Source organism: Raphanus sativus, chromosome 5 (genome assembly GCF_000801105.2).
Source record: "Raphanus sativus cultivar WK10039 chromosome 5, ASM80110v3, whole genome shotgun sequence".
Taxonomy (NCBI): domain Eukaryota; kingdom Viridiplantae; phylum Streptophyta; class Magnoliopsida; order Brassicales; family Brassicaceae; genus Raphanus; species Raphanus sativus.
This window is the reverse complement of record NC_079515.1, coordinates 10,494,178-10,507,072: the sequence shown is the minus strand read 5'-3', so window position 1 is coordinate 10,507,072 and position 12,895 is coordinate 10,494,178. Positions and strand designations below refer to the sequence as shown.

Sequence of the window (12,895 nt, the reverse complement as noted above, 5' to 3'; positions counted from 1 at the left end):
GTGAATTAAAGTTAAATTTCAGATTACAATTCCAAGTTGAAAAGCATAGGTTATAAATAAAAAAAACTTTATTTCCAAAAAATCATCAAAAGAAACAAGAACAGTGATTTAAGAGCATGATTATCCCAAGATGCTTAGGAATTGCTTAGCCATTTTTTATTAATAAAAAGGAGGAAAGAGATGAGGAAGAAGAAGCATAAGTGCTTAATTAAGCACTAAAAGTGATGTTGCTTATACTGTATAAGAGGAAAAAAAAACATCACATTGTGTTTGTTTCTAAGCACCCCAACTTAAGCAATTTAGGGATAATGATGCTCTTAACCCCATCAACAAGTTAGTCTATGACTCACCTAATTGAATAAAGCCTTTCCGAAGGAAACCAGTTGATTCAAATTAAATGCTTAAGTACTCTTTTACAAGTTCATCTCGATTAGTTTGAACTAGAACCCAAATAACCGAGTTGTTCAATGAGCACATCAACATTTTCTTCATCTCCTTCAAGATCAAAATTTTGACCTTCATTTAACATATCTTCCCAAAAACCCTCACCATATATCTCACTGTTCACCTTTTGGTACCCTTTTTGTTCTCCTTCTTCATCTCTTTTTTCCACATCCAAGACTTCTTCTCTAGTGAACTGATCTCCAAGTCCTTGAATATGCATAGCAAGACTGTCCAACTCGGACATCTCGAATCCAGAAAAGTCTCCATATGTTTCTTGTAACATGTACGCTGAGGAGGATCCAGCATCATTTCCATATCTTCCATAACCACCTCCACCCTCCTCATCATAATCTTCCACAGTAACCACATTTCTTGTCCCTTGATCGATGGGTCTTTGTCTCTTCTTGCTGATTGCTTCTTCCATCTCCTTTCTTTTCTCTTTCTGCTCCATGAGTTGTTGAAGGAAATCAGGATTCTGCATTGCGCGGGCGAGGAAGCTCATCATTTGCTGTTGTCTTGATTCAGTTTTTTTGAGCTTCTCTTCAATCATTTTGAGATACATTTTGGTGCTTTGCTGTTGCTGTCTCAGTTTCACTAGCTCCATCACCAGCACTTGTTTGTCTCGCTTTAGGCTGTCCATCTCTCCATCTAGACCATACCTACCAACTTCTATGCAACAGTTGTCTAGAGATTGTTGTTGTGAGGATGATTGAGGTGGTTGCATTTGATTATTGTTACTTGTCTTTCTTCTCCTTATTGTCTTGAGGAGATGCTTTTGCCCTCTAAGAAACCCTTCATTTGCAAACTCCCACCGATCCGGATTCACTTTTCTGAAACCCTATTTATATTATTTTATGATTAGATTCAACTCCAAACTCGTCTTAATCAAAAAATTTATTTTACAAAGCCAAAACCATTCATGAACTTCAATAATTACGTTCTCTACTTTGTGTATTTTATGCAACTAGAGATGAGAGAGTTGTCACAATACACTTCATTTGTATATAAACATTTTTTTTGCATTTGTATATAAACATATAGTGAGATAAACAACTTGGTTGCATATCAATGTTGTAGAGATTTTTCTTTGGAGATTTGTAACAAACAAATGTTCAAAATTTGAATAAGCTCCATTTCAAGATTTCAAGAGATCTCTAGAAACAAAAAGAGACAAAAGTAGACAAGTGGGCTGTTAAATATTATCTCTCGAGATTTTTGGGAGAACAGTGATGCCCACTTGCATTTATATATACACACACACTCACGAATCCTTCAAGCAATCATGTATATAATAATTAACAGTAATTAACTCTGATGAAATCAGCAGAGACGCCGAGAAAAACACCAATCAAAAGCCCAGTCTTAAGAACTTGGTTCAAATTTTGACTGCATCACCATGAATGAGGGAAAATTTTACATTAATCAAGCTTTTGACACCATAGTTGCTGTCACGATTTTATTGTGGTTTTTAGATCTAATTTAGACTCGTGCCATACACAGAATCACATAAACACACACACACACACATACATACATAGAGAGAGATTAGAACTTACATATGTGTTGAGCTGGCGAACAAAGCTAGAGAAGTTATTGTGCTTGAAGAATCTGGGGAGGAGAGCGGTGGAAAAAGCTTGTGGATCCCAGACAATGAAGCTGTTTTTGGCTTGGCTCCAAGACACAACATGATTGGTTCTTGAATCTTCCACCAAGTCATATGTCTTTGTCAGAAATGGAGGTGGACCTGATTCATGGAGACCTTCTATTGGCTGTGGAGAGCTTGATGTTGTTGCATCATTTATGGCCATGGAGGTGGAATAGAGGTAAGAATAAGTAGAAGTAGATGGTGGTGATGGAGAATCATTGAATCCAGTAGGAAACTCCTCTTTTATGAATCTATATGAAGGATCCATATGTGGTTTCAGATTGAAAAAAGTTTAAATTTCTTGATTTGGTTTAATTTTACTAAATGTGAATTTGCAATAGAGGAAAATGTGAAATGCTTTTAGAGAAAAATGAAACTGAGAGGTTGAAACTTTGGAGAAAATTGCACAGAGAGATTGTATTTGTGTGTTGGGGGTTTGGGGTCTGAAGATGAAGTATATATGGAGAAGATAGGAGAAATTAGAGAAAGAAAGAGAGAGACACAAGGAAGCAAAAGGGTTTGTATTATATTATTTTTTATGAACTTTTGGTGATGGATTCCTTCTTTTTTTTTATATTTTTTTTGATATTACTAAAATATTTTCTTTGTTAATTTGCGCTTTGTGTTGGCATCTAGATACTTTGACATGCTGGAGCTAAAATCAAATCCTGAGATATTTTCTCTACTCCCTAATGTGATGAGTCACTCTTTTCATTTTTCTATGCAAAGTATGCAAGACCTTGATTAACAGCCTCTAATAAAATATGTATTCGTGTTGCCTTGTGATTCGTTCAAGATAAGTATTAGTGCATGTATTTACTTACACCCATCAAGATCCTTCTTACTTTACATAAACATATCGTTTTCAAAAAAATATTGAAAGGGGGACGTTATATTTATTCAAAAGCCAAAAACTTGATGCTAATTTTTTTTATAACTTGACTTTAATTAAAGACTTGTATTTCAATCCAAAAGTAATCGAATAATAATATCATCTATATTATTAAAATTAAAGTACAAATTAAGTTTTTTGGGAACATAAATAGCATTTTTAAAAAATAAATTTATTTAGAAATATGGATAGTAGTTTAAAAAAGATTTGTTTGGAAACATGGATAGAAAATTAAAAAATATAATATTATTTAAAAACACGTATAGGAATATCTTAAGAAAATAATAAGATTTGTGTTATTAAAAAAACTCGAAATCCATTATATTATAAAAATATATATATTTGAGCCAACTTTAAAATATTCGAAAATAAGCTAATTTAATTCTCTAAAAACCTTCTTTGGCTAAAATAATCATAAAACAAAATTCAAACTTAATATATATATTTCAAATCAAAATAATAATTTAAAGTTTATTTGTATCAAAATTGATTCAAAAATATACATATATTCAAAATTTTACTTTTACTAAAAAAAATTCAATAACCATTATTAAAAAATGTTTTCAATATATATAAGAAAAATATAATAAGAAGTCCAATTTCATATCGCAGCTAAAATTATGGTTTTTATATTTTACATTAATTTTTTTAAATATAATATATGTGATTATTCATATGGCAGTACGTATAAAATATCGTTAATTATATGATTATTTATATGCTGGTACATATAAAATATGATTAAATATATGATAACACAATATGATATATAATAGTGATTAGGAGTGGGCTTTCGGCTACCCATTCGGGTCGGTTCAGGTCTGTTTGAGTTTTGGGTTTTTGGGGTCAAAAATTGCAATCCTATTTGGATATTTCTAAATTTTGCTTCTGATTCGATTCAGATATTTGCGGGTTTAGATAATCCATTTAAATTATTTTTAAAATTTTTAAATTCATTATATACTTTAAATTTCTCAAAATCTATAAACAAAACAATATATTGCATATAAATTTGAATAACACATTTCAGAATACCTAAACTTAACATATAAATTTTTGGTGTTCTGAGTACTATTTTTGATATTTACTTTTGACTATTTATATATATTTTCAAGTATTTAAACCAACTTAAAAGTATCATATATATTCTGGATGTTTTTATATACATTAAATCTAAATTTTATTAATATATATAAATATATAAATCTATTTAGGATATATTTAGGTATCTGAAATAGTTCGGTTCGGATCTAAATACCAAAATTTGGAATAATTTGAATATTTAATCAATTTTGGTTTGAGGTTGGTACTATTTTTTGGATCGGGATCGGTTCGATTTTTTTAGATTTGGGTTTTTACCCAGTTCTAATATTGACATGAAAAATACATCTGTGCGAACGCGCAAGTCAAAATCTAGTAATATGTTATAACGTAATCATTCTTGCAAAAGGAGCTACATGTGATACAATAAAACCAATTCCGCATATTAATTAATCACAAAAATACAGGAGTAAATTTAATCTAAAGTTTAAGTTGATTTATTTTTGATGAGGTTTTAGATGATTTGGATGAATTAGAAAGTATTAGATGATTTTTGTTAAACCACTCTGAAAGATCATCTAAAACCCATGTTCAAAAATGCGGTCTCGGGCCATGGAATCACCGGTTATACGCTAGGTGGAGGAGAGTCATCGCAATTTACTCAAATTGGCAAAAAACGCGGATACATATAAAAACTTAAATTTTTGATGATACTAGGTTCGAAATCGTGTTATAAACACATATTTCATAGTCTAGATGTTAAATCAGAATGATATGGTGATGAAATCGGCAAAAAAATGTAACTGAAAATCAATGGCGGCCACACAGAAAAAGTTAGGTCATTAAAGAAGATGATTACAAAATGACATTTTTACTTTTGCTTTAGTAAATGAGTAAAAATCGGCACGGAATTCGTGATCTGGAGACATCGTTCCCGTCACCTGCTGTTCTTCAAAACCAGCTATAACCATTTCGGCTACCAGATATCAATGCACATCACTGAAACCATAAACATATAATCATAAAAACTATAAATTTTATTTTAGTTAAATATAATATTTTTAAAATAATTCCCTAAAATAAATCCCCTATTAATCTCCGAATAATTCATTCGGCGCTAGGCCCTATCCCGCCGCGCGCACAACGCCTAGCGCAATTTCGAACAGGATCAAAAACTATCAATTTTAATTTTAATGTTTTAACTAAAATTTTCAACTGAACATTTTAAAATCACTGGAAAACTTTAAAACTACACTATATTTTTAGTAACGGTAGATTTCATAGGGCTTTTAAAATATTTTAATAACAGTGAATTTCAAAATATTTTATGAAATATCCAATTCAATAACAATGAATTTTAAATGAATTTTTAAAATTCATATTTGAATAACAGTGAGATGAATTTGTATAGAGTCTGTGAATTTTAAGAGTTAATATATTTTTAAAATTATGTGGATTGTGAAAGTTGTATATACATTGACTTATCAAATTTGATCATAACTTCTTTAGATTGATGTAGATTTTCATCAATTAGGCTTACCAAAAGAGTTTTCATCAAAGAGACAAACTTGCCTTATAGATATACAAAGAGTAATAAAAAAACATTAAAAATAATTTTGAATTATATGTTTTAAATTAGACTTATTATAAAAAATGGATTTTCTATTTTTTAAAGAATATTCTTTTTGAAATGCGAAAATAAATTTTCAAACTATTTTCAATTTTTTTTAAATTTTTAATATTTATAAATATAATTATAATCAAAAATGATAAAAATATAATAATAATAACTATATATTCAAAAATGTAGAGGTATATAAAATGTAATAAGTTATAAGTTTGGACATATATTTTGGATTTAAAGTGTAATGAATTAAAAAAGTTATCACATGGATTTTGAAAATCACATGGATACATATGATATTTTGAAAGTTGACTCTTATGAGTAAAAATGAATAGAATTCATCTTCCAATAATAATGGATTTGTTTAGAATTAGAAAATCAACAATAACAAGACCTTTTGAATAACAAGGGATTTGAATTGATTTTGAAAAATTTTAAACCAATAACAATAGATTCTATTAAGATTTTGAAATCCAAAAACTAATAACAATGGATTCTCAAAATGATTTAGGCCTAGTCAAAAATGTATAGATCCGTAGACCAAAACTTCACAACTTTTAAAAACGGTTCATTTTGTATTATGCAGAATAGAATATAAAATAGGATCCATTAGTAAAATTCATTGGTAAACAATAAAAAAGATTTAAAGCCCTTTTTCAAAAAAAAAAAAGACAGTTTTGAGTTTTCGATCAGAACCAAAGTTCTATTAATGAATAACATCTCACAAGTGTTTCTAGTTGAGCTACTGTCCTGTTTTCGGGATTCAGCCGACAACTTAAACCATTCTAACCTGGGAAAACCGTAGATTCAGACAGGACTAGACCGGGTAATCACCTCTTTTAGCTTTTGGTTATAACTAATAATCAGAATATACTAATAACTTACAATGTAAATATTCATGCATCTTCGTTCTCATTCTATTTTTTACTCTAAAATAGTGTTTATAATAAAAATATTGTAATTGTATTTTATTCTCGTTCTATAATAAAGTAAAAAATGAATTTATTTCAGAAGCGGACCTACATAAGAGGGTGGGATGCAATTGAAACATGTTAAATATAAAACTTTAATTTGTAAACCTATTTTGTGATGGTTATTGTCTCAATTGGTTACAGAATTAATCCAATGGCCCCCTTTTTCCGAGTTCAAATGTCTGCATGCACACATATTTGTCTTCTTTTCTTTTGATTTTAATTAAATCACTTTTTGTTTTAATTGGATTTAATGTATTCAATGAAGTTGAACTATAACCCAAATAAAAAAATTTGCTGGATCCGCCACTGGTTTATTCTATATATATATATATATATAGCAAGGTTTTTTTGTTAATCGTTCTATTTTTCACTATAACATAGAGTATCATTGGAAGTATTACTCGGAGATAGAATTATAGAATAATATAATTACTTTATAGAGTTCATCATTCTATAAAGAAGTACTTTATTATAAAATGAAAATAGGAATTTGATCATCGACCTTTTTCTTTTTTCTCTCTCCTTTATCATTTCTCTCTCGACCTCTCGTTTTTAAACCACCGCGTCTCTTCCCCTCCGGTGTACGGCCGGCGCGTCAGCGCGAGTGCCGGGGCCGGAGAGGTCTCTTCTCCCTTACCTTGTCTTCCTCTTTGCTCTCGTCCTTCTCCGTCTTCATCTCCCCCGATATACTTGTGTTTCTAGAACGGATCTTGCGTCTCCGGAGAAAGCCTCAGTCGCGAGGGGTTGATTCTTGGTGGTGATTGCTCTGTTTCCGGACTTGCGGTGAGGGCTTGGTGAGGTGGGGCGGTTCAGAGTCGGTTTTAGGGTTAATGGAAAGATTCGGCTTTTCCCCTTCGGATCTCTCTGGTCTCCAACGTCGTGGAGTGGAACAATGGGTCTCGTCACGGCTGAACTCGGTGGTGGTTCTCTGCTGTAGTTCTGTCTGTGCTTGTTCGGTTTGGTGGTGGTGGATACTTAGGGTTTCTTTGGGTCGGAGTGATTCCGGTACCCTCTCACCGCAACCAGGAGTGCTCCGGTCTTCGATTGGAGTAGGAGGCGAGAGTGAAAGCGGATGTAATCGTGGTGAAAGTGTCTGTCTTGATTCCTTGTGTGTGTGTTTTTGGTTTCTCTTCGAGTGGTCGTCTATGGCCGTTAGAAGGTTTCTAGCTGCACCGCAACTTCTTCAGAGCTTCCACTCCAGCGTCCTGTTTTGTTTCTCCGAGATTGTGACGACGGTTTCATTCGACGAGTCAAGTCTTTTGTTCAGCATTGTTGTATTTCAATCCTTGCTCGGGGATTGATTTGGGTGGCGGTCAAGAATTGGTCCTTTGGTTCTCAAAGGTCATGGATGCGTAGACGGTTCTCGGGAGAGTCATTAGCCGTCTCCGAGTCAGCATCTTGTCTCTGTTCACATCCCGGCGCCGTGGTATGCTACGGTGGTGCAGATGACTTCTTGCACAGGTTTTTAGACTGCATTACAGGTTGTGGAATTGGAGGCAATCCATTTTTGTACAGGTTTCGTAGAGGGCTGAAGCGAGTGCTTGCTCGTTTAAGGAAGCGGTTCAAGCGTCGTGTGGCGTTACATACAAACCGGCTTTGGTGGCTTTGCAAGGCATTGGTAAGTACCTGAACTCTCCTCTTCGGTCGTCTTGAGCTTCATTGACAGAGAAAGTTATGAGTTATGCCACTAGTAGAAAAAACCAAAATAGCAACGAAATTGCAACGATAATTTCGTAGCAAACACTCTGTATAGCAACTAAAATCGTAGCAAACTTTCCGTATAGCTACAAAAGTCGTAGCAAACTTTCCATATAGCTATGATTTTGCTATGAATATGACAGTTGCTATTTTGATTTTTTTTACTAGTGTGCGGAGATCATCGGGAACCAGCTACTCTGGAAGCGTCAAAGGAATTCCCGGCATCCTCGGCAACGAGGAGAACCTCACTTTCCTCAGAATCACGTTGATGGTTGAGAACGGCTACTGATATCGACGGACTTCGAAAACAACCTAGCAGAATGTGCCGGGTTTAGTGGGTGGGCGAAGCTAGGTTTGTAATAGTTAGAACTCGACATTTTGTTCAGAGCAAACTTGTAACCTATCTGATTCCCGATTCATCGGGTAGATTTTATATATTAACTTTTATTAAAAAAAAAAAAGAAAAAAAAATGAAAATAGAATGAACCATTTGAGATGGTTAACACTGTACGCATCCGGATGTAACACACGTACGCGACACTACTATCGTACAAATGAACAGATCGATTAACTTACTGTCTTCCTTATATATCTATGTTTGAGGTTAATAAGAAAACATCTCCCAAGCTACATAATACTCTATCATAAACCATACGGCTAAAGTCTAAAACTATCATAACTAAATTGCTTATAACAAGAGAATTTGCTTTCTAAGAAAGTGGTAAAGTGGATACGAATAAACACGTGGCAACGGCTTAATTCAGAAAAACATACAATTTTTAATTAGGGAACAAGATTATACATCATTATTGTCGTCTTAGTGCAAGCATTATGGCTTTTGATGACTTCAAATCTCTGAGAAAGTGACACGATGCTTGTGAGTATGTCTAAAGCATCCAAAACTGGTAGGCTACGTGTTCGTTATTCATTCGGTTGATCATATTTTAAAGAATTTAGTTATCTCTAATGTGACTACCTAAACACGTGAATCTGGACAAAGTCGACACGTGTCTAGACCCCTTACATTTTTTATTTACAAATCTACTATTCGTTGATTTTGATGATTTTGCATAACATTGAATGTTTACTCACTCTTAAAAGGGTTTGAAAAGTAAGATATTTATCTTCCAATTTAGATATTTGTATGCACTTTATTGTTAAGATATTCAATATCTAATGTTCCCAAATATATACGTCTTTCGTTTAACGATTAGCCAAATTTCAAAAGCGTGGTCCTCGTACGTTACACGAGTCTGAAAATGAGATAAACAACTCCTGAATTAGTTGCTCTACTCAAATATCATTAACATATATAATAATAATTTTTTTTTGACTAAAGGCATTATATATAATAATAAATTATATTTGAACAAGTAAGCATCATCTATATATTAACAGATAAATATTTAAAATGTTATAACCTGTAATTTGTACTAACTAAAAATATGTTCTGCTGAATTGTCACGTAATTGAAATGCTAATTTTATTTACATAGCATCTTGAAAATTAATTGAGAATATTGTTATCCAAAATTAAATTACTATGAAATTATTATCTATTTTTTCCTTTAATAGAACCTAAGGAATTATCTAATGTGATAATATATATATGACAATTAATGATTTTAAATAATAAAAAATGCTAATAATCTGTATACTTTTAATCATTTTTTAAACTCTTAATTATTAAAATAAATTAAATAATTACATTAATCATATAATAAAATTTTCAATTTGTTTATATGTTGTATTTTGAATTTTTCAAAACGAGTATAAATTATTAAAACTGTTAAAAGTATCACATAAATTTTTGTGATCAAGTTTTAATTTTTTTATGTAATAAAATAAAATGATTATAAAATCATATGAATAAAAAAAATATTTTAATAAGGTTTATGTTTATATATATATATATATATATATATATATATATATATATATATATATATATATATATATATATATATATCGTTTGAATCAAACTATACATCATATGAAAATACATACTTATATTTTTGATATTTTCATTCAACATATATTGACAAGTTAATATTTTACTTTTGAAATCTTCATTGTTTTTAAAATGATTATAAATTATTGAAACCACTAAACATCCCACATTAAAAAAAATTTGTTGGTGTAAACTTTTGTTACACAAATATGCAAATAATCATAAAATCATATAAGTAGAAACCTCATTTAATAAATATCCATATTAAAAGTATAGTATATATCTATATTAATATCATTTAAATTTAATTATACATCATATTCATAGATAATATTGATTTTTTTATATTTACCCTCATATGATTGCGAACAAAAAAAAAGTGATCATTTGATTAATATGCGCACATAATTTATTACATAATTGTAGCTGCTTTTTTAGTTATTGAATATATAATTATTATTTTACTATTTCATAATATGCAGAAAGCATAAATTAAGTAATAAAAATAAAATATTTATTCTACACAAGACGAAAATCTTAACCTAAGTATGTATCTCTTTAATAATTTTAAATCCTAATTATTAATGTTGTTTTCGCCGCCGGTCACGATCACCGGTGACTCGGCCAACTCGACCGAGTCAATCCGGCGAGTCAACTCGGTGACTCGTTAACCGGTCTGGTAAATTTGATTTCAGTTGGTTAATGGTAAACCGGCCGGTTCAATTTGATTGGAGTCGGGTTTGGATTAGTCGGGCCGGTTTGGTAAGTGGGTTGGATTCTATCTGTTGGGCCGGGTTTGGGCGTGTCGGGTCTGGTTGGCTGGTCGGGTCGGATATGTTGACTGATTCGACTCTTTTGACTTTGACTCGTTGACTTCGACCAATTCACCATTAACCCGTTTTTCCTCGTTCGAAGGCCGATCGGACACAATTTTTCGTTCTGATTTCAGATTTGGAATTTGTTTGAGTAACTGGAGTTCATAGACATCACTTTTCCACATTGCGAAGGTGAAGGCTATTCTCATAATTTCTCGTACACTAGTTAGGACTTCGAATAAGTATAGTTTAGTTACAATATTTTTAGCATGTGTGAATCGAGTCGGTCTTTGCTTGTTTAGCTATGTGGGTTATTTGCTTAAATTGGAACTAGGGTGCTAGATGGTTCAACAATGCTTGTTCATTTATAATTGATTATTATATAGTATATTAAGGTGATTAGGATGTTAGCCGACCAACAAGATGTAATTCTGTGTGTCGGCCAGGGACCAGTAGATTTGATGTGGTGATGCTGCGGCCCAGGTTAATCGACATGTTATGCCAAGGCTTCGAGGTCGATAAATCGTCTTCGGGCGGTGATACCGAGCATTATCACGGCAGATTTTTTGGCCCGTAATTGGGCAGCAGGTGTATATCTCGCTAGGACCATTGTTTGAGTTATGGGTAGTGTTTAAGTTAATGGACTTCGGGTTTATCATCACATACCTCACTGAGTGACTCCCCTGTTACTCACCCTCTTTTTCTCCATTTTTCAAGTGAGGCTGACGAGTAGGATATCGATCAGACTGATGGTGTTCTTAGGCGTTTTTCTTTGCTTTATTATCAGTCTTATGTTTTATTATTTTCGACAATTATTCCGGTATTCCAGTTATTGGATTTATTGATTTATTTCGTTATTTATATGAAAGTCGACTTTCATAGATTTTTACGGATTTTTAAGTATAAGTTGTTGATTTTGCTAACATGCCGATCTCGAGTGATGATGAGACGAGTGTTACATTTACATTAATCCATTCACTTAGACCCATTTAATAAAAAAGATTTCACTTAAGATTAGAGGAGACCCTTTTAAATATTTAAGTTAGTAAAGTTAATTAATTAATTTTTGTGAGAAAATGTGTTTGTACTGTTTTGAAAGAAAACATGATTTTGCGGTTTTAACAGGAAAACAATTTTTTTGGTTGTAGCGGAAAAATTCAATTTTGCAGTTTAGGCGGGAAAATTTGATTTTGCGGGTTTGGCGAGATAATACGATTTTGTGGTTTTGGCAGAAAATCTGATTGTGCAATTTAAGTGAGAAAATCCAATTTTGCAATTTTGGCAGGAAAATCCAATTGTACATTTTTTGCTCAAAAATGTGATTGTGCGGTTTTGGCAAGAAAAACTGATTTGTGGAAAAAACTCGATTGTGTTGTTTTGGCAGGAAAATGTAATTATGCAGTTTTGGCCAGAAAATCCGATTGTGCAGTTTTGGCTGAAAAATTCAATTTTACGGTTTTTGCGGGAAAATCTGACTTTCCGGTTTCGAAGGGAAATTTTGTTTTTGCGGATTTGAGGTTTTGGTTGGAAAATCTGATTTTGCGGATTTGATTGTAAAATCCATTTTTTTGTTTGGCGGGAAAATTTGATTTTGTGGTTTTGGCGGGAAAACATGATTGTGCGGCTTCGGCGGAAAACTCAACTTTTTGGTTTTGGCGTAAAAATCTGATATTGGCGGGAAATCCGATTTTGTTGTTTTGGCGAAAAATCCTATTTTGTTGTTTTGGCAGGAAAACTCAATTTTATGATTTTGACAAGAAACACGATTTTGCGATTTTGGTAGAAAAATGTGGTTGTGCGATTTTGGACTGA

At 32.1% G+C, this 12,895-nt stretch overlaps 1 protein-coding gene across 1 annotated transcript; it reads right to left on the bottom strand.

Annotated features, from left to right (window-relative positions):
- Positions 1-323: 323 nt before the first annotated feature.
- Positions 324-2,570, bottom strand: LOC108859740 (heat stress transcription factor A-6b-like). Its single transcript, XM_018633649.2, has 2 exons — positions 2,001-2,570; positions 324-1,282 (listed from the first exon to the last, which is right to left on the bottom strand). Exons 1-2 carry the CDS (start codon positions 2,355-2,357, stop codon positions 431-433), a joined length of 1,209 nt encoding a protein of 402 aa, XP_018489151.1. The 5' UTR covers positions 2,358-2,570; the 3' UTR covers positions 324-430.
- Positions 2,571-12,895: the final 10,325 nt, after the last annotated feature.

What these genes read in the sequence shown, in the direction of transcription:
- LOC108859740 (XM_018633649.2), bottom strand. Translation starts at nt 2,357, where the DNA reads ATGGATCCTTCATATAGATTCATAAAAGAGGAGTTTCCTACTGGATTC. An exon ending in TTCGCCAGCTCAACACATAT is followed by an intron (nt 1,283 to 2,000) that starts GTAAGTTCTAAT and finishes TAATATAAATAG; the next exon opens with GGTTTCAGAAAAGTGAATCC.